The sequence below is a fragment of the Rhinopithecus roxellana genome, chromosome 2 (genome assembly GCF_007565055.1).
Source record: "Rhinopithecus roxellana isolate Shanxi Qingling chromosome 2, ASM756505v1, whole genome shotgun sequence".
NCBI lineage: Eukaryota > Metazoa > Chordata > Mammalia > Primates > Cercopithecidae > Rhinopithecus > Rhinopithecus roxellana.
In genome coordinates, this window is record NC_044550.1 from 108805987 (window position 1) to 108824704 (window position 18718).

General features: G+C 51.7%; 1 protein-coding gene across 2 annotated transcripts; it reads right to left on the bottom strand.

Moving 5' to 3' along the window:
* Positions 1-1416: 1416 nt before the first annotated feature.
* HELT (helt bHLH transcription factor) lies at positions 1417-3367 on the bottom strand. 2 transcript variants are annotated; one of them, XM_010377941.1, is made up of 4 exons: positions 3259-3367; positions 2722-2826; positions 2374-2470; positions 1417-1945 (listed from the first exon to the last, which is right to left on the bottom strand). In XM_010377941.1, the coding sequence occupies exons 1-4, from the start codon at positions 3283-3285 to the stop codon at positions 1449-1451; spliced, it is 726 nt and encodes a 241-aa protein (XP_010376243.1). In that variant the 5' UTR covers positions 3286-3367; the 3' UTR covers positions 1417-1448. The 2 variants fall into 2 exon arrangements, with proteins under 2 accessions (XP_010376243.1, XP_010376242.1); XM_010377940.1 differs by having other exon boundaries at positions 1417-1948.
* Positions 3368-18718: the final 15351 nt, after the last annotated feature.

Sequence of the window (18718 nt, forward strand, 5' to 3'; positions counted from 1 at the left end):
TTCTTAAACCCTGTCCAGAGAAAATAGAATAAGTTAATTTATAGTCTTCCAGCGGATCTGGGAGAAGACAAATCACCACAGTTCAACGAAATGGCCTCTGGAAACAAAGAGGAAAACGTGCTACCTAATTTCGAATTATTTATTTAAAAGGCATTAAAATTAATGAGGCACAAAAGTTCAAAGAACAATTTAAATACCCACAAACGCAAATTTAGCCAGTTGGATACATTGTTTATTTTACCTATTTACATAAAACGACGGGGAGCCCTATTTTGCCCTTTGAGTCTCAGAGAAACAGAATTTTAGCTTGCCGTTTTAGATGTATCGCTATTTTGTGGGTAGGGCACAGATGCCCTGGAACTGAAAATCACAATCCCCTTAAAAGACCACTAGCCAAGTCTTTCCTGGATTCCAAACTTTCCTCACCACCTTCGGGGTGGAGCGAGATTTAAAAAAAAAAAAAAAAAAAAAAAAATCACACTGGGGAAAGGATAAAGAGGACTTTTCTCTCCAAGCCTGAGAACTTAAACGGAGAACCCAGAGTCTCCATCCTGCACCAGTGGCCGAAAGGTGGAGGATGGCGGGTAGGAAACAATCCTCTAAGGGGTGGGGAAGGGGCGTCTCCCAACCCGGCCTGTGTGGATCTCTCGCCTAGACGCCCAGCGCCCCCGAAGCTGGCCTGCTCTGTGCGCAAAAGGCAACGCCAGCTTCTTGGAAGCCTCTGGCGCTGAGTAGTTGTCAGCAGTGATGCTTCTAATCCGCAACTCAGAATTGTACTTGGTTCCGTATTTTTTTAGAGGTTTTTTAAGACTGTAAACTCAGCCACGCGCCCCGGCTTTGGCCCGGGTTTCGCCACATTCCAGACCTGCGGGCGTGCGGTGCGCGCGTCGGGCACCTGCCTTCGGGTAGGAAGCGCGCCGGGTCGCAGCTGGCAACAGTTCGCCTAAGTCAGTTTGGGGAAGGTCCTTCAATTTGCATTTTCTTGAGAGCCAAGGGCAGTGTTCTTCGCCTCCCCTGTTTCTCTAAGGCTAATGCTCAAGATGCCCGCTGGGCAGGTGCAGGGAGCTGCGAATCCCGCCCTTTAGCGACGCCTAGAATATCTGTCTGAACCTCCATTTGACGTCCGCCTCCCTCAGACTCCGCAGCGGGCCCCTCACCAAATTACTGAGGGCTGTTACCTTGAACCCTGTCAGCCTTGCGCCCTTGGCACCACGGAGGGGATGGGTTGCGGATGAGCAGAGGATAATAAATAAATCCCTCTCATTGCGTCTTTATCAGAAAACGTTTATTACCAGGGGGAGATCCTTCAGAAGACTCATTCGCTCTTTGCCTCCCCCCGCCCAGTTTTTTTTTTTTGGCACAATATTTACACAATATGTGTCCAATATATACAGCATTTCTCCTAAGCAGCGCCCAAAGCGCAGAGAAATCTGGCGGGCGAGTGGGCGTCAGAGCACCGGGGGGTGCTGGGGCGTGTGCAGGTTAAGGGCGTTGGGGTGCGCGTGGCCGATCAGGTTGAGGTAATGCCGGTCCAGGCCCTGCACCGGCGTCAGGAAGGGGCTGTGCTGCTGCGCTGGGCTCGCGAGCGGCACTGACGCGCTGGGCAGGTAGGGCAGCGCGGGGCTGCGGGCCGCGCCAGGCGGCCAGGGGAAAGGCCCGGCACCAGAGCCCTGCGGGAACACAGCGGCCTCGCCCGGGCTGTGGCCAGCGAACTCGGGCCCCGCAGGGTGCAGCTGGTAGGAAAAATCCGGCTCCGGGAGCGAACCCAGCGGCGGAAAGGCGGGCTCCGCGCCCAGACGGGCCTTGGACTGCAAGAAGGCAAGGATGCGCGCGTACTTGGTGTCCTTGGTCTCCATCCGCTCCACCGTGGTGAGGTAATGCACCAGGTTCTTCATGCACTCGTGGTAGCCATAGTGGAAGTAGTTGGCAAACTCCGCTAGAAGTTCTGCTGGAGGAACAAGAAAGCCCGTAGGACGGACATACCCTGAGCGCCCCTTTGCCACGGGAGCCCAGAGCGGGTGCAGGGCACCTCCCACCACATTTTCTGGCCAGAGTTCCCATTTGAGGCCCGCCCTCTCCTCTGCGCAGCCTTAGAGACTGGCAAGGAACGCGCAAACGCCCCCTTTCCCTGAGAGCCTGACCCCACCCCACCCGGGAGGAGGCGATGGAACCAGCCTCTCTGGAAACCAGTTCTCCCTCGCCGTCTTGCTGTCGCCGGGCCGGGAGAGGCGCCTTCGCAAGACCCCTGCCCTCCCGGAGAGTGGAGCTCCAGTAGAGCTCTCGGGAACGCTCAGTCACTCCCCTCCCAGCCCCAGGGTCTCTGGGTGGCGCAGGCGCCTGACCCAGGCGTCCCATTCCCTAACCCGTGCCCACCTTTTTCCCTTCCCCGGGGAAAATCAGCGGAGTGCAGTGCTCTCAGGTACTGAACGGTCATCTCGAGGATCTCCGCCTTCTCCAGCTTCCCGGAACTCTGCAAAAGGAGGAAGGGCCCCTCGCAGCGGCCCGGCGCCTGCTGGGCGGGCACTGTGGCTCTGGAGAGGACCAGCGAGCGGGCGCGGCTGCGGATCTGCGCCAGAGCCTCCTGAGGCTCGCCCTGCGCTCAGGCTCCCTGAGAGGGGCCCGCAAGTGAGGCCCTCTGTGTCTGCAGGCTCGGGCGTCTCCTCAGAGTGGCCGCAGAGGCCTCCCAAAGCCTGGCATCCGGCTCCGGACCGCCAACGTTACCTGCTTCGCCAGGGCCATGGGCACCGTCTTGCCCAGCTCGGTCAAGCAGCGGTTGATCCTGTCCCTCCTCCGCTTTTCTATCACTTTATGCGAAACGGGGGTTCTCTGCGAACAGAGGGTTGTGCGTTTAGGATGGCTTTGCCCGGGAAGTCGTCAAGGAGGCGGCTATGGCAGCTGCGTGCTAACCGCCTCTCCAGGCGCGCACACTGCTCAGATTCGCCCTAGGAAGGGACTCCTGGCCCGCCACGCTCCGACCAGTTGAGCTCTGCCCTCCTACGCCCGCGCTTGCGCGCTCCGCTTCCAGCCACCCTACCCAGGCCTTTGGGGAGGTGGCCACCAGCCTCTGGGCACGGACGTCTCCCTGATTCAGCACCCTCCTCTCTGTATCCCACCCCCTTCCCAAACCACTCGAGATTCCTCCACACTCAAAGTCCCGTGTAGGCACTTCCCTGCCATCGGTCCACACAAGTGGCGGGTCGGTGAGTCAGACGCCTCCACCACCAGGGCGCAAGTGCCATTTGGGCTCAGCCGACTCACTTTGCGTTCCTTGAGCTTGTCTGACATCCTGGTTAGTACGCGCCCTCGGGAGAGGCGGTGGCGCGGGGCACCCGTCCACTTTTCCGCCTCGTGTGCCTCCTCGAGTGTCCCAGGTAGACTGCAGCCTCCCAGCTCCGAGGGTTGCCTTATAAAGCGGCCATCTAGGGCTCCAAGTGCATTCACGAGTTGAATTATTCCTTAGGATTAGGGGAGCTGCGTTTGGAGGATGTATGCATTCAAGATCAGTTTTAAAGAAGTTAAGAAAAAAAAATTTAGCAGCCGAGGGGGGCGAGCTGGGGGCAGATCAGCTTTGTTAATCCACGTGGCCCTTCAAAGGACACGTGATCGGCCCGAGAATAATATTTGCATGGCAACAGCCCGGGCGGGAAAAGGAGGCTGTAAACTGGGGCCGGCAGGCGAGCGAGCGCCTGTAGCAGTCGCGGGCGCGGAGCGCAGGGGCGCAGTGGCCGCGGGCACCGGGGGGCGAGGACCCTCACAAAACAGTGTCGCCTCTTTTAGTCCCACCGCTGAGTCTCACACGATCGCCTGTTTACAAATCCCAGCAAGCCCGCCGTCCCAGCGCCGAGTGCGTTTTAAAGCCTGTCCAGAGTCATTAAAGTAATTAAGTAAGCCTTTAATAGGCTGTTCCGCCGGGTTCAAGGGAGAGCTCTTGGAGACGGAGGCGCCCCGTTTGTTCCCAGGCTTTTCTCACACGACTTGGTGACACGTCCTTCTCCCCCCTTTTTGTTTACACCGCTTTATTTGTCCGGACATCCCGGCAGGTGTGGGGCTGCGGCTGGCACACGAGGCTCCCGCCTCGCCTCGCCTCGCCTCGCCCCTCCCGCCGCTGTTTGGCACGCGACGCTCCCCCCTACCCCCTGACCACGTCGCTGGCTTTCTTTTCTCCCCCCCCCCCTCCGGCTCCCTCTTCGCGGGGGGAAGAGGCTCAATTTGTAGCCTATTATCCTATACGAAAATGTCCATTGAAAAGTATGAATAGTTTCATTGGGTTAAATTTTAATAATGCCAGAGGGTGGGGGAGGAGAGACTGGCGGGCGTGCGTGTGTGTTTGTGTGTGAAGGGGCGGGTGGGAGGATTGGGGGGCAACACGGAGAAGAGTGGGCCGAGAAGAAAAGGGGGACTGCAGCTGGCCCAGGCGAGCATTATGCGACGTCACCTGCGAGAGGGGGCGCCTACAGACCCCTATTCATTTGCCTAATTTTGGTCAATTTAACAAACTTCAGGAGAAATTATTGTGGCTTTGTCAGGGAGGGTGAAGCCTTCTGATCGAATTAACAGCATGTTTTGATCCGGTAAATGTCATTAGAAAGGGAGAAACAATCGCGCTTAGAGGACTCTGAGTAATGCGCCCAAGTGGAGACGCCAAAGCGCACGGCTCACAAAGGGAGCAAGTAGCTGCCACAGGGAACTTTTGTACCCGCCCATCGCCCAAGTTTTGACACAAAAAGGCATTATTTCATACTTGAATACGTTTAATCCAACGATTGTCTATTTTCTGCAAACATATTTTCACAGCATTGTTAACTTTTTATGTCTCCCTTTCGCGGGCGTCTTTTCTTAACGTTTGGGGGCGGGAGAGCGCAGACACTTTGGGCATCAATATTTGTCACTGAAAAGGGCCCCGTGAAGTTTGGGAAGTTGATCTCTTTTTTATGGTTTTAGAAAGCGAAAATATCGGGGGGAGGAGGAGGGAGGGAAGGCACGAACAGAAACGAGGGAGGAAATTTGCTGGACGGGCCCAAGGGGAAGGAGGGGGGCGGCTGCGGCTGGGAACTCTCTTGGCCGCCTGCGCCTCTGCGGGCAGCCTGGCCCCGCGGCCAGAGGCCTCCTCCCCCAGGACGGGCCTCGCTCACAATTGCTGCCTCGGATCCCATACTCTGGGGGCTCTGAGCTTGTGGGGTGTGGGTGTGGGGTGAGCTTTCTTGCAGACGATTTTTGTTTTATGGCCCTTTCTAGAGCCACAGAACTCTCACCTCTCTAATCTTTTCCATCTGGGAACAGATGAGACCGCTTCTCAGATTTTCTTCTTTTCTGCCTGCCCCCGACCCTGCCTATATTCTCTCTACTCTGCAGGGCAATAGCAGGGCCCAGCGCCCCCCTTGGGGTCGTTAGACCTTGGCGGAGGTGGGTAGGCGGCTCTCCTCTCGTTGGTGGGACCTGGAAGCCTCAGGGCGCAGAGCCAGGACTGGGGTGCCAGGCCTCGGGGAAGCCATCGGCCCACCTGCTGCGGCCTGGGAGGTGTGAGGGCTCGGTCTGCACCTCGCACCCCTAGGGTGTCCCTCTCGGTCCTGTCTCCAGTCTCCTCACGACGTTTCTTTTCTGCTTCACGCCAGATTGGACACGATCCACACCCTCCCAGGTTACTCTGCCAGCCGCGAGTGCCCTCTCAGGGGTTGTCAATTTCAGGATATTCACTCGCACACAAAGGGATTAAATACGAACCCTTATCATCCAAATTAACTAACGTGAATGGGTAAAAGGGAGCGCGCACACTTCGCACCCCCATTTTTAAGCCAGTGGCCCGGGCGTTGATCCTCTTACTGCCGGTGTTAACCACCAGCTGCAGGCACCTTCCACAGGCCACATTTCATTCCATGCACACCGTTTAATTTCCCGGGTTTGGTCTCGGCGCTGGGCTCAAGGCTTGCCCTGGGCCTAAAGTACCCGCGTGCAGGTGAGGAGGCAAGGGAAGGCGGGTGAGTGGAGACTTGGGCGCAGGTGCAGCAGCCTCGCCGGGTCCTTCCGCTGCTGCAGCACTACCTGCGAAACCTGGAACGCCCCCCGCTTCAGGATAGGGAAGGAAGTATTTCCTTTCTTCCTTCTCGGCCTGGCGGGAAGGCCTGGGTCACACACGCTGCCCCAGAGTGGGGCGCCTCACAGCTGTCTTCTCTTTGCTCCTCCTCAGGGGGGTGATCAGGAGTTCCCTAATCCTGACCTAGTTTCCACACAAAATAAGAGCAGAGTAGGGAAGAGCCGAGGTTTGCCGGAGCCAGCCAGCCAGCCTGTTCAGATCCCAGCCCCACCACCCACCAACTGGGTGAGTCTTGAGGCATCGTCCTGAATCTACTGTCCCTCAGTTTCCTCATCTGTAAAATGGAAATAATGTGTCTACTATGTTACCGGGTGGTCACTCCAGTGAAATAAGTAAATATAGACGAGGCACCTAAAAGAAGACTGGATGGTGCAGTTAGGGTTTTATTTTGCCTGCAAATCTCTCCTGCGGTGGCTCTTCTGTGTTTTATAGGATAGTGTGGAGTTTGCACTATTAGATGCTTTTTCCACTCATTTCATTTTTTTGCCCTCATCCCGGAGAAAGCTCTAGCCTCCCTGAAAAAGCCACAGTAATTCTTCCTGAAGTTTGTTCAATTGACTTAAATCAGGCAAATGAATGGGGGCTTTGGGTGCCCAGGTGACATCACATAGTGCTACTGGCCAGCTGTGTACTCCCAGTGTATGTGAGGCTGAAAGGGGCTCTAAGCACAGGACCCCCTCAGCATCACAGCCATTCTCAAGAGATGCAAACATTAGCATCAAAATCAAAAGAAAGCTAGGCAGCAAGACTGCTTAGAAATTAGACACTCCTTATTAAATACTACTCTGAGTTTAGCCTCCTGACATCTAAAGATCTCTACTGGAGAATACAGCAGTCACAAGCCGACTGTGGTTATCATTATCGTGACTTTTAATACTAGTTCTTTGGCCCCATAGGTTTGACATGTAGATTGCAAACACTGAAAGATGGTTTCCAATTTTTAGAAACTGAGGATTTGTGGGCTTGGGGGAAGTGGATGGATGGAAAGAAAATAATACAGTAACTTTAGACAAATTGCACTGAGGCAAAGAGTTCTGGGTAATTTCAAATCCCTCCCTCCACCCCTGCCTGCAGTACACAAGCTGACTTTCTAGACACATTAACAGTACTGGAGATTTCATCAAATGTGAGGAGCCCTGGCTGAGAGCAGGAGAACACCAGCATGGCTGGCCCTACTGACTTCTGACTTCTGACGTGCTGGGAAGTTGAGGCCTGGAGGGAGCCCAACTCCTGGGGTCTGTTATGAAGTAAGCAGGATCTCAGGCTGCTCCCTCTGGAAGGGCCCACAGGAGCATGGCTCCAGCACCCCACTTCACGCTTGAGGGCCCTGGGGTACCACGAGGAGACTGGGATACCTAACGGCAGGCGCCAGTGACTGCCTGAAGTCTCCCATTTAGCATTTGTTGATTCGCTGTGTGAACTCCTCCAGGGCTGAGGAGGAAGGCTGGCTTCCTCCTGTCACTGTGAAGGAGGACTGGTCAGATTCCTGTGATTAGGGCTGGCAGCCATTCTGTGGGACACCTGCTGCACGTGGCGTGTGTGTGTCTGTTTTGCGGGTGTGTGTGTGTGATCATTGCCGGGAGGCATCGGCCGTGTCTATGCCGCCAGTTATCCCTTTTTCTGCCTTTCATGAGTCCCGTGATAATGGCACATGGTGAGCACCCACAGTGAGTCCAAGCTGGCAATTCCAAGTAGAAAGGGACTTGGTCCTGCCTATTACAAATGTGCACTTGAAGAAGGAAAATGTATTCATACCGATGGTCCCAGTACAGCAGTCTCCACACAACAGTCACTCCCAATGTCTGTCGCAGCAGCCATGGGTGGCACTGGCTATCCTGTTGGGCTGGCAGCTTCTCTGGACTTTCCTCGCTCAGCACCTCTAATTCGTCTGCACTCTGGTCACCAGTAGTATTCTCAACCCAACAGCGATGCCACCAGGAAGAACCTGCCAGGAGATGCTTGTTGGTGCAGTCAGATGGCAGTGAGAGGGCTCCTGGGGAGTACTTCGATCTCTCTAACCACGAGGACACACACTGAAGGTGTCTGCTGCTATCTGAAGCCCAGGCCTCAAAGGAACCCAGAGACACGAGAAACATGTATCCAATGCGAGGTGATTTCCCAGGGCTTTCATTTCTAGCCCCTCTGTTCTTGTCTCTGAAGCAGCTTAGTTCTTTGCTTTCCAGTGCTCTTTTTAGGTTTAGTACCTGGCAGTGAAGGTAGCAGCAGCGACCACAGTCGCTCATCAACACCACAACCTATCAAATGATTCAAGTGCTTTCATCTTCTCCAGCCTTTGGAAGAAGTATTGGAAGCGTTACACGCACTCCACTAGAATCTCATGCCTCCAGAAGTTGGGTTTGTTTTAAGTAAAAACTGAGTGCTCTAATTCTTTGCTACTGGAAATGTGGTCCTCAGAACAGCAGAATCTCACCACCCAGGAGCTCATTAAAAATGCAGAATCATAGGCCTCTCCCCTGACCTCACTGAATCAGAACCTGCATTTGAACGACACTCCCAGTTGGTGTGTGCATTGCAGAGTTTGAGAAGCACTGCTGCAGCTGAAGCTGGAAGGCACCCTGGCTACCTGATGAGTAAATCCCAGGTGGGAATGGCCACCCCAGAAGGACAGTGGGGAGCAAAGGTGAAGGGAACTTTCAGGTTGACCTAACTGGCATGAATTAACTGCACAGACAAAAAATCTTCCTATGCACAAGATGGGTTTTGCAGCACTCCTTGTTCAAACACTCCATAGGATATCTCCAGGACTTCTGCCTACTCCTATATGCAACAGTTTATTTCTTGCGTGTCTCTCTAGACTTTGCAAGTAGGAGATGCTCAAAATGGTTGGTTTGTTGTTTTTTTGTTTTTGAGACAGGGTCTTGCTCTGTCGCCCAGGCTGGAGTGCAGTGGTGAGATCATAGCTTATTGCAGCCTTGAACCCTTGGGCTGAAGCCATCCTCCTGCCTCAGCCTCCTGAGTAGCTAGGATTATAAGTGCATGCCACTGTGCTGGCTAATTTTTTTGTTTGTTTGTTTTTTGTATGGACAGGGTCTCATCTCAAACTCCTGGCCTCAAGCAATCCTCCCACCTCAGGCTCCCAAAGTGCTGGGATTATAGTCCTGAACCATCTTGCCTGGCCTCAATATAGTTTTGTTGAATGAAGAAAAACTGGGATGGGGACTTCAAGAATTATTTTGGCATCAATTTTGGAGCAAATTCTATAGGCAGTCTCTCACTTAGTCATATTTTACAATTTAGTTTTGGACTTTTTTTTGAGACGGAGTTTTATTATTATTGCCCAGGCTGGAGTGCATTGGCATGATCTTGGCTCACTGCAACCTCAGAATCCTGGGTTTAAGCAATTCTCCTGCCTCAGCCTCCTGAGTAGCTGGGATTATAGGCACACACCACCACGCCCAGCTAATTTTTGTATTTTTAGTAGAGACGGGGTTTCACCATGTTGGCCAGGCTGGTCTCAAACTTCCGACCTCAGGTGATCCGCTCGACTTGGCCTCCCAAAATGCTGGGATTACAGATGTGAGCCACTGCACTTGGCCTATTTTTGGACTTTAAAAGGCACTCAGGGCCAAGCAGTGGCCTGCACCTGTAATCCTAGCTCTTTGGGAGGCTGAGGCAGGAGGAGGGCTTGAGCCCAGGAGCTTGAGACCAGCCTGGGCCACATAGTGAGACCCTGTTTGTATAAAAAATTTAAAAATTAGCCAGGCATGGCAGTGGTGCATGCCTGTAGTCCTAGCTACTCAGGAGGCTGAGGTGAGGGGATCAGTTGAGCCTAGGAATTAGAGGCTGCAATGGCCATGATTGCACCACTGCACAGTGAGACTCTGTCTCTAAAAAAATAAAAGCAGTAAGTGGAGGGAGCGTAAATATAAGGATTGAGAAAGAATACTTTGAGGGAGGCAGCAGAATAGCTGAAGGTGTTTCTTTCCATATTTTGATGTTAACATCACTTAGAAAATGTGTTGCGGGTGCCATTAATTGTGTTCATTATGGGCTCTGATTATTCTCGGCCACTGCCTTTTTCCTTTGGGCTGACAGTTACAACTTCTTGCACTGTGTTAACTGGAGCAACCATCCAGAAGTCATTGCCCTGCAGAGCTTTGGCTTACTTTACTGAGGGGCGTTCTCCATCCAGAAGTCATCGCCCTGCAGAGCTTTGGCTCACAATATTGAGGGGCGTTCTCCATCCAGAAGTCATCGCCCTGCAGAGCTTTGGCTCACAATATTGAGGGGCATTCTCCATCCAGAAGTCATCGCCCTGCAGAGCTTTGGCTTACTTTACTGAGGGGCATTCTCCATCCAGAAGTCATCGCCCTGCAGAGCTTTGGCTTACAATATTGAGGGGTGTTCTCCATCCAGAAGTCATCGCACTGAGGAGCTTTGGCTTACAATATTGAGGGGCATTCTCCATCCAGAAGTCATCGCCCTGCAGAGCTTTGGCTTACAATATTGAGGGGCGTTCTCCATCCAGAAGTCATCGCACTGAGGAGCTTTGGCTTACAATATTGAGGGGCGTTCTCCATCCAGAAGTCATCGCCCTGCAGAGCTTTGGCTTACTTTACTGAGGGGCATTCTCCATCCAGTAGTCATCGCCCTGCAGAGCTTTGGCTCACAATATTGAGGGGCATTCTCCATCCAGAAGTCATCGCCCTGCAGAGCTTTGGCTTACAATATTGAGGGGCGTTCTCCATCCAGAAGTCATCGCACTGAGGAGCTTTGGCTTACAATATTGAGGGGCATTCTCCATCCAGAAGTCATCGCCCTGCAGAGCTTTGGCTTACAATATTGAGGGGCGTTCTCCATCCAGAAGTCATCGCACTGAGGAGCTTTGGCTTACAATATTGAGGGGCATTCTCCATCCAGAAGTCATCGCACTGAGGAGCTTTGGCTTACAATATTGAGGGGCATTCTCCATCCAGAAGTCATCGCACTGAGGAGCTTTGGCTTACAATATTGAGGGGCGTTCTCCATCCAGAAGTCATCGCCCTGCAGAGCTTTGGCTTACTTTACTGAGGGGCATTCTCCATCCAGTAGTCATCGCCCTGCAGAGCTTTGGCTCACAATATTGAGGGGCGTTCTCCATCCAGAAGTCATCGCACTGAGGAGCTTTAGCTTACAATATTGAGGGGCGTTCTCCATCCAGAAGTCATCGCCCTGCAGAGCTTTGGCTTACAATATTGAGGGGCGTTCTCCATCCAGAAGTCATCGCACTGAGGAGCTTTGGCTTACAATATTGAGGGGCGTTCTCCATCCAGAAGTCATCGCCCTGCAGAGCTTTGGCTCACAATATTGAGGGGCGTTCTCCATCCAGAAGTCATCGCCCTGCAGAGCTTTGGCTTACAATATTGAGGGGCGTTCTCCATCCAGAAGTCATCGCCCTGCAGAGCTTTGGCTCACAATATTGAGGGGCATTCTCCATCCAGAAGTCATCGCCCTGCAGAGCTTTGGCTCACAATACTGAGGGGCGTTCTCCATCCAGAAGTCATCGCCCTGCAGAGCTTTGGCTTACAATATTGAGGGGCGTTCTCCATCCAGAAGTCATCGCCCTGCAGAGCTTTGGCTTACAATATTGAGGGGCATTCTCCATCCAGAAGTCATCGCACTGAGGAGCTTTGGCTTACAATATTGAGGGGCGTTCTCCATCCAGAAGTCATCGCCCTGCAGAGCTTTGGCTTACTTTACTGAGGGGCATTCTCCATCCAGTAGTCATCGCCCTGCAGAGCTTTGGCTCACAATATTGAGGGGCATTCTCCATCCAGTAGTCATCGCCCTGCAGAGCTTTGGCTTACTGTGTTGAGGGGCGTTCTTTTATGGCTCTCAGGGAGGTGAAGTCAGCACTTCACAGGAAGATTTCATCTATATTCTGGGGCTCATAATTTGAACTCCTTAAATTTCTCCTCTTTTTCTAATTGCCGCGGGGCTTTTGAACATGTCGTGCTCATGCTGGCCAGGACCTGGGTTGGAGAGATCTGGATATACATCCTGACTCTGCTCACTGAATGGTCTCGGGCAAGTTGCTGAGTCTGTTTCTGCAATCGTAAAGCAGTGATGATGGCACCCACCTCCTAGGCTTGCTGAGATGACTCAATGCAGTGATGTCTGTGAGGTACCTGGCAACCCACCTGGACCATGAGGGGCACAGGGGCTGAGATGCTCATGCGTTGATCTGGGCGAGTGCCTGCTAAATCCTGGAACGGTGCTGGATCCCATATTACCATGGGGGCAGGATGCAGTCACTGCTCTTGGGGAGTTTCTGGAGTGAGGCAGACACAGGAAGGGAACTTAGTATAAGCCGGCAAGAGGTGGGTGATGACGGAAAGATCAAGGGAAGGCTTCCTGGAGTAGGTGTTTCATGAACGGAGTCCTGAAGAATTAGAATATTAGTTTTCTAGAGCTGCTGTAACAAATCACCACAAACCTGGAGACTGAAAACAATGCAGATGTGTCCCCTCGCAGTTTTGGAGGCCACAAGTCAAAAGCTGAGGCAGTGGCACAGCCATGCTTCCTCTGAGGGCTTTAGGGGAGGTTTTGCTCCTTGTCTCCTCCAGCTTCTGGTGGCTCCAGGGGCTCTCCAGTTTGCAGCAGCATCACTCCCATTCCACCTCCATCCTCACTCGCCTCCTCCCTTCTGCGTGCCCGTGTTCTCTTTTCGTATCAGCCCTTGCCATTGGATTTATACTGCCTGGATAAGCCAGGATGAGCTCATCTTGGATCCATAATTTAATCACACCTGCAAACACCCTTTTCCCAAATCAACTCACATTCTCAGATTCCAGGTGGACATACATTTGCAGCGGGGGAAGGCGGGAAACCATCCGACCTACTGCAGTGCGTAAGAGGGTACCACACAAAGACAGGCGGGAAGGGTGCTTTCAGGACAGGGTCTGGCATGAGGAAGGGCACAGGGGCATGAATGAGCTCTTTGATCTTGGGAAACCACACGCAGTCTTACTAGAACTGTGAGGGAGAGTGTGGTAGAAAGTGAACGAAGGGTCAGGTCAGGTGGCAAAGATGAGGGGTGGTGGACTTGGCACCAAGGATTTTAACTTCTTTGTGCCACAGTGGTTCAGGTAAAGACCATGAGGTTCTGAATTGGGGTTAGGGATGGGCTGAGCATGTTGGAGAGATAAAATCAGAAGAACTGGTGGAAGGATTAAACATGGTGGGAGAAGAATAGGAATGATGATTGCTGGCTTTCCGGTCTGGGAATGGACTAGGTGATGACTCCGTTGATTGATATTGGCAATAAGGAGGAAGACAAAGTCATTTTCAAGGGGTGGTATGTATCTGTGGACAGTAGGAGAAAATGATTCCTTTAATTTTGGATATATTGATTCTAAAGTTCAAATGGACACCCCATTAATGGATGTCTGGAAGACAGCTGAGATGTAAAACTGAAGGTCAGGGATAACAGTGTCAGCTGCAGGACTGGCAGAGCATGACAGTGGATGAAATCACTTAAAGAGAGCTCAAAGGAGCCAGGTGTGGTGGCTCACGCCTGTAATCCCAGCACTTTGGGAGGCCAAGGCAGGAGGATGGCTTGAGCCCAGGCATTTGAGACAAGCGTGGGCAACGTAGCAAGATCTTATCTTTACAAAAAAAGTTTAAGAATTAGCTGGCTGTGGTGGTGTGCATCTGTGATCCCAGCCACCTGAAGGCTGCGTTGTGAGAATTGCTTGAGCCTGGAAGGTTAAGGCTGCAGTGAGCTGTGACTGCACCACTGCACTCAAGCCTGGGCAACAGAGTGGAATCCTGTCTCAAAACAACAGCAATAACAACTACAACAATAAAAACAAAACAAAAAGCAAGGGCTCAAAGGACAAGGTCAGGGTGCCCAGGAGAGAATCCTGGGGGACCCTGATGGACGAGGAGAGTAGGTGAAGGACTTCCACCAGGAAGATGGTTGGGAAGGAAAGAGAAGGAGAACTCAGAAGGCTGCTAGGATACCTAGGAGCAAAGGCGCAGGTGGCTTAAAGAAGGAGGAGAGGCCGGGCGCGGTGGCTCAAGCCTGTAATCCCAGCACTTTGGGAGGCCGAGACGGGCGGATCACAAGGTCAGGAGATCGAGACCATCCTGGCTAACACAGTGAAACCCCGTCTCTACTAAAAAATACAAAAAAAAAAAAAAAAAAAAAAAACTAGCCGGGCGAGGTGGCGGGCGCCTGTAGTCCCAGCTACTCTGGAGGCTGAGGCAGGAGAATGGCATAAACTCGGGAGGTGGAGCTTGCAGTGAGCTGAGATCCGGCCACTGCACTACAGTCTGGGCGACAGAGCGAGACTCCGTCTCAAAAAAAAAAAAAAAAAAAAAAAAAAAAAGAAGGAGGAGATGGTCAGTAGCATCTGGAAGGAGAGGTACAGAAAAGGCTTATAGGATTCTAAAGACCCATTGGATTGAACATGGAGGTCATCATTAAGGTCTGTTTTTGGCTGGGCGCAGTGGCTCACACCTGTAATCCCAGCACTTTGGGAGGCCAAGGCAGGCGGATCACTTGAGGTCTAGAGTTCAAGAGCAGCCTGACATGGTGAAATCCTGTCTCTACTAAAAATACAAAATTAGCCGGGCGTGGTGGCACGTGCCTGTAGTTGCAGCTACTCAGGAGGCTGAGGCAGGAGAATTGCTTGAACCTGGCAGGCAGAGGTTGAAGTGAGCCAAGATCGGGCCGCTGCCCTCCAGCCTGGGCAACAGAGCAAGACTCCATCTGGTCATATGCCAGCTGGAGTTGAATGTGAAATATGTTGTAATAGATGTGAGACAGCCGAGGGTACTGGCGCCCTGCAGGGGGCGGTGTGGTGCCATCCTGCTCTTCTTTCTTATAGGCTGATCATGATAATGGTCAGGTGCAGAGAGCAGCAGATACTCCTCTGGGCACTAAGCTGCTCTTCACTCATTTAATCCCCACAATGGTGGGATGGGCGATGTGTTTATTTTACATAAGAAAACTGAGGCTTGGGGAACTCAAGGACACTTGACTCAAGGGCACATAACTGTTAGGTGGTGGAGCAGGATACCGGTTGAGGCTGATCTGACTCCAAAACCAGTGTCCCTTCCAACATGTGCTGGGCCTTGCTGTTGCTTCAATCCCACTGAGATTAGAAGTCATAGGAGGGACTTCTCAGCCAAGACACTTACACTCACCTTCCAAAGGCCAAGTGTAGCTGCTGCGTAGTAAAGCAGGGGAGCATGGTCTCAGTATGTCTGGGGACCTTGGAGATTTGTTGTCCTTCTTATCATTCCCAAAGGTACAAATCACCAAAAAGTCATCAAATATTCAAATTCAGTCTGCTCTCCCCATTTCTGAATACATCAGAAACCTTTTGACAACACACATTTCTAGAGCCCATCACAGACCTAGGGCTATTAAAAAGAATCTCTGTGGATGTGACCCTGGAATCTGTATCTTAAAAAAATAAAAAAGAAAGAAAGAAAAACCCCTCAGGTCATTCTAATGCACACTGGGATGCACTGGTCCAAGGTCCTGCATTTATTTGATACCATTACTATACAGAGGCTTGTCAATAATGTGAGGCTATGTGTGGCTATGTGTTGACATTAGACATTAGCAGTTAGTTAGGATAATGAGCAAAGGTTTTAAAAAATCTTTTACATCATTTTTCTGGTAATTTATTAATAAGGCAACCTTTGGTCTCTTTTCTCTGTATTACAACAGCTTGACTCCCTCACCCCGTAACTTACTGGCTCAAGTGTAAAGTCTGTTCATGAATGGATAAAGAAAATGTGGTTCTTGGGCTGAGTGGGGTGGCTAACGCCTGTAATCCCAGCACTTTGGGAGGCTGAGGTGGGCAGATCACCTGAGGTCAGGCTGGTCAACATGGCGAAACACTGTCTCTACTAAAAATACAAAAATTAGCTGGGCTTGGTGGTGCACACCTGTAATCCCAGCTACTCGGGAGGCTGAGGCACAAGAATCTCTTGAACCTGGGAGGTGGAGGTTGCATTGAGCTGAGATCACACCACTGCACTCCAGCCTGGGCAACAGAGGGACACTCTGTCAAAAAAAAAAAAAAAAAAAGAAAAGAAAAACAGAAAGAAAATTTAGTTCTTATACACAATAGAGCAACATTCAGCCACAAAAAAGAATGAGATCCTGTCATTTGCAACAACATGGATGGAACTGGATGTCATTATGTTAAGTGAAATCAGCCAGGCACAGAAAGACAAACTTTGCATGTTCTGTGGGATCTAAAAATCAGAACAATTGGCTGGGTGCAGTGGCTCACGCCTGTAATCCCAGCACTTTGGGAGGCTGAGGCAGGCGGATTACCTGAAGTTAGGAGGTTGAGACCAGCCTGGCCAACATGGCGAAACCCCATCTCTACTAAAAATACAAAAATTAGCCAGGTGTGGTGGTGGGCACCTGTAATCCCAGCTACTAGGGAGGCTGAGGCAGGAGAACTGCTTGAACCTGGGAGGCAGAGGTTGCAGTGAGCTAAGTTCGGGCCACTGCACTCCAGCCTGGGCGACAGAGGGAGATTATGTCTCAAAAAAAAAAAAAAAAGAAAAAAAGATCTTGTGGACATAGAGAGTAGATAGATGGTTACTAGAGGCTGGGAAGGGCAGTGGGATGGGGGATTGGGAGGTGGGGAGGGTTACTAGGTACAAAAGTATAGTTAGAATGAATAAGATGTAGTATTTGACAGCATGACAGAGTGACTATAGTCAATGATAATTTATTGTATACTTAAAAATAACTGAAGGAGTATAATTAGATTGTTTGTCACACAGAGAAAGAATAAATGCTTGAGGGGATGGATACCCCATTTACCCTGATGTGATTATTATGAGTTATATGCCTGTATCAAGATCTCTCATACCCGCATAAATACATACGTCTGCTATGTACTCACAAAAAAAAATTGAAAAGAGTAAAGTCTGTGCAGCCAATGTAAAGCTTGCCTCAGCTGCAGGGCTCATTTTGAGAAAAGATAAAGGGTATTCGTATTCTGTGATCATGGAGCCGCGACCCGGCGCTGAGGCTCCCTCGCGATGTGGGCACATGTGGATCCATCGAGGGTTGGCTGGTGCCCTCTAGTGGTTGAAGCTGTTCAGCCGCTTCTAAGGAGAGGCTGGCTTGACAGGAAGCTGGATTTGGCCGCTGGAGACCGGGCAGTGCCTTGGCGGGACACCTTGCCTCTCTGGCTGCAGTGCTTTAATGTGTCAACAGGAAGGTTGGATGACGGTGTCGGTGAACAGGGGCCTCTGGCTGCAGTGCTTTAATGTGTCAATAGGAAGGTTGGATGACGGTGTCGGTGAACAGGGGCCTCTCTGGCTGCAGTGTTTTAACGTGTCAATAGGAAGGTTGGATGACGGTGTCGGTGAACAGGGGCCTCTCTGGCTGCAGTGTTTTAACGTGTCAATAGGAAGGTTGGATGACGGTGTCGGTGAACAGGGGCCTCTGGCTGCAGTGCTTTAATGTGTCAATAGGAAGGTTGGATGACGGTGTCGGTGAACAGGGGCCTCTGGCTGCAGTGCTTTAATGTGTCAATAGGAAGGTTGGATGACGGTGTCGGTGAACAAGGGCCTCTCTGGCTGCAGTGCTTTAATGTGTCAATAGGAAGGTTGGATGACGGTGTCGGTGAACAGGGGCCTCTCTGGCTGCAGTGCTTTAATGTGTCAATAGGAAGGTTGGATGACGGTGTCGGTGAACAGGGGCCTCTCTGGCTGCAGTGCTTTAATGTGTCAATAGGAAGGTTGGATGACGGTGTCGGTGAACAGGGGCCTCTCTGGCTGCAGTGCTTTAATGTGTCAATAGGAAGGTTGGATGACGGTGTCGGTGAACAGGGGCCTCTCTGGCTGCAGTGCTTTAATGTGTCAATAGGAAGGTTGGATGACGGTGTCGGTGAACAGGGGCCTCTGGCTGCAGTGCTTTAATGTGTCAATAGGAAGGTTGGATGACGGTGTGGGTGAACAAGGGCCTCTCTGGCTGCAGTGCTTTAATGTGTCAATAGGAAGGTTGGATGACGGTGTCGGTGAACAGGGGCCTCTCTGGCTGCAGTGCTTTAATGTGTCAATAGGAAGGTTGGATGACGGTGTCGGTGAACAGGGGCCTCTCTGGCTGCAGTGCTTTAATGTGTCAATAGGAAGGTTGGATGACGGTGTCGGTGAACAGGGGCCTCTCTGGCTGCAGTGCTTTAATGTGTCAATAGGAAGGTTGGATGACGGTGTCGGTGAACAGGGGCCTCTCTGGCTGCAGTGCTTTAATGTGTCAATAGGAAGGTTGGATGACGGTGTCGGTGAACAGGGGCCTCTCTGGCTGCAGTGCTTTAATGTGTCAATAGGAAGGTTGGATGACGGTGTCAGTGAACAGGGGCCTCTCTGGCTGCAGTGCTTTAATGTGTCAATAGGAAGGTTGGATGACGGTGTGGGTGAACAAGGGCCTCTCTGGCTGCAGTGCTTTAATGTGTCAATAGGAAGGTTGGATGACGGTGTCGGTGAACAGGGGCCTCTGGCTGCAGTGCTTTAATGTGTCAATAGGAAGGTTGGATGACGGTGTCGGTGAACAGGGGCCTCTCTGGCTGCAGTGTTTTAATGTGTCAATAGGAAGGTTGGATGACGGTGTCGGTGAACAGGGGCCTCTCTGGCTGCAGTGCT

What these genes read in the sequence shown, in the direction of transcription:
- HELT (XM_010377940.1), bottom strand. Translation starts at nt 3,285, where the DNA reads ATGTCAGACAAGCTCAAGGAACGCAAA. An exon ending in CCATGGCCCTGGCGAAGCAG is followed by an intron (nt 2,471 to 2,721) that starts GTAACGTTGGCG and finishes CTCCTTTTGCAG; the next exon opens with AGTTCCGGGAAGCTGGAGAA. An exon ending in TCCCCGGGGAAGGGAAAAAG is followed by an intron (nt 1,949 to 2,373) that starts GTGGGCACGGGT and finishes TTGTTCCTCCAG; the next exon opens with CAGAACTTCTAGCGGAGTTT.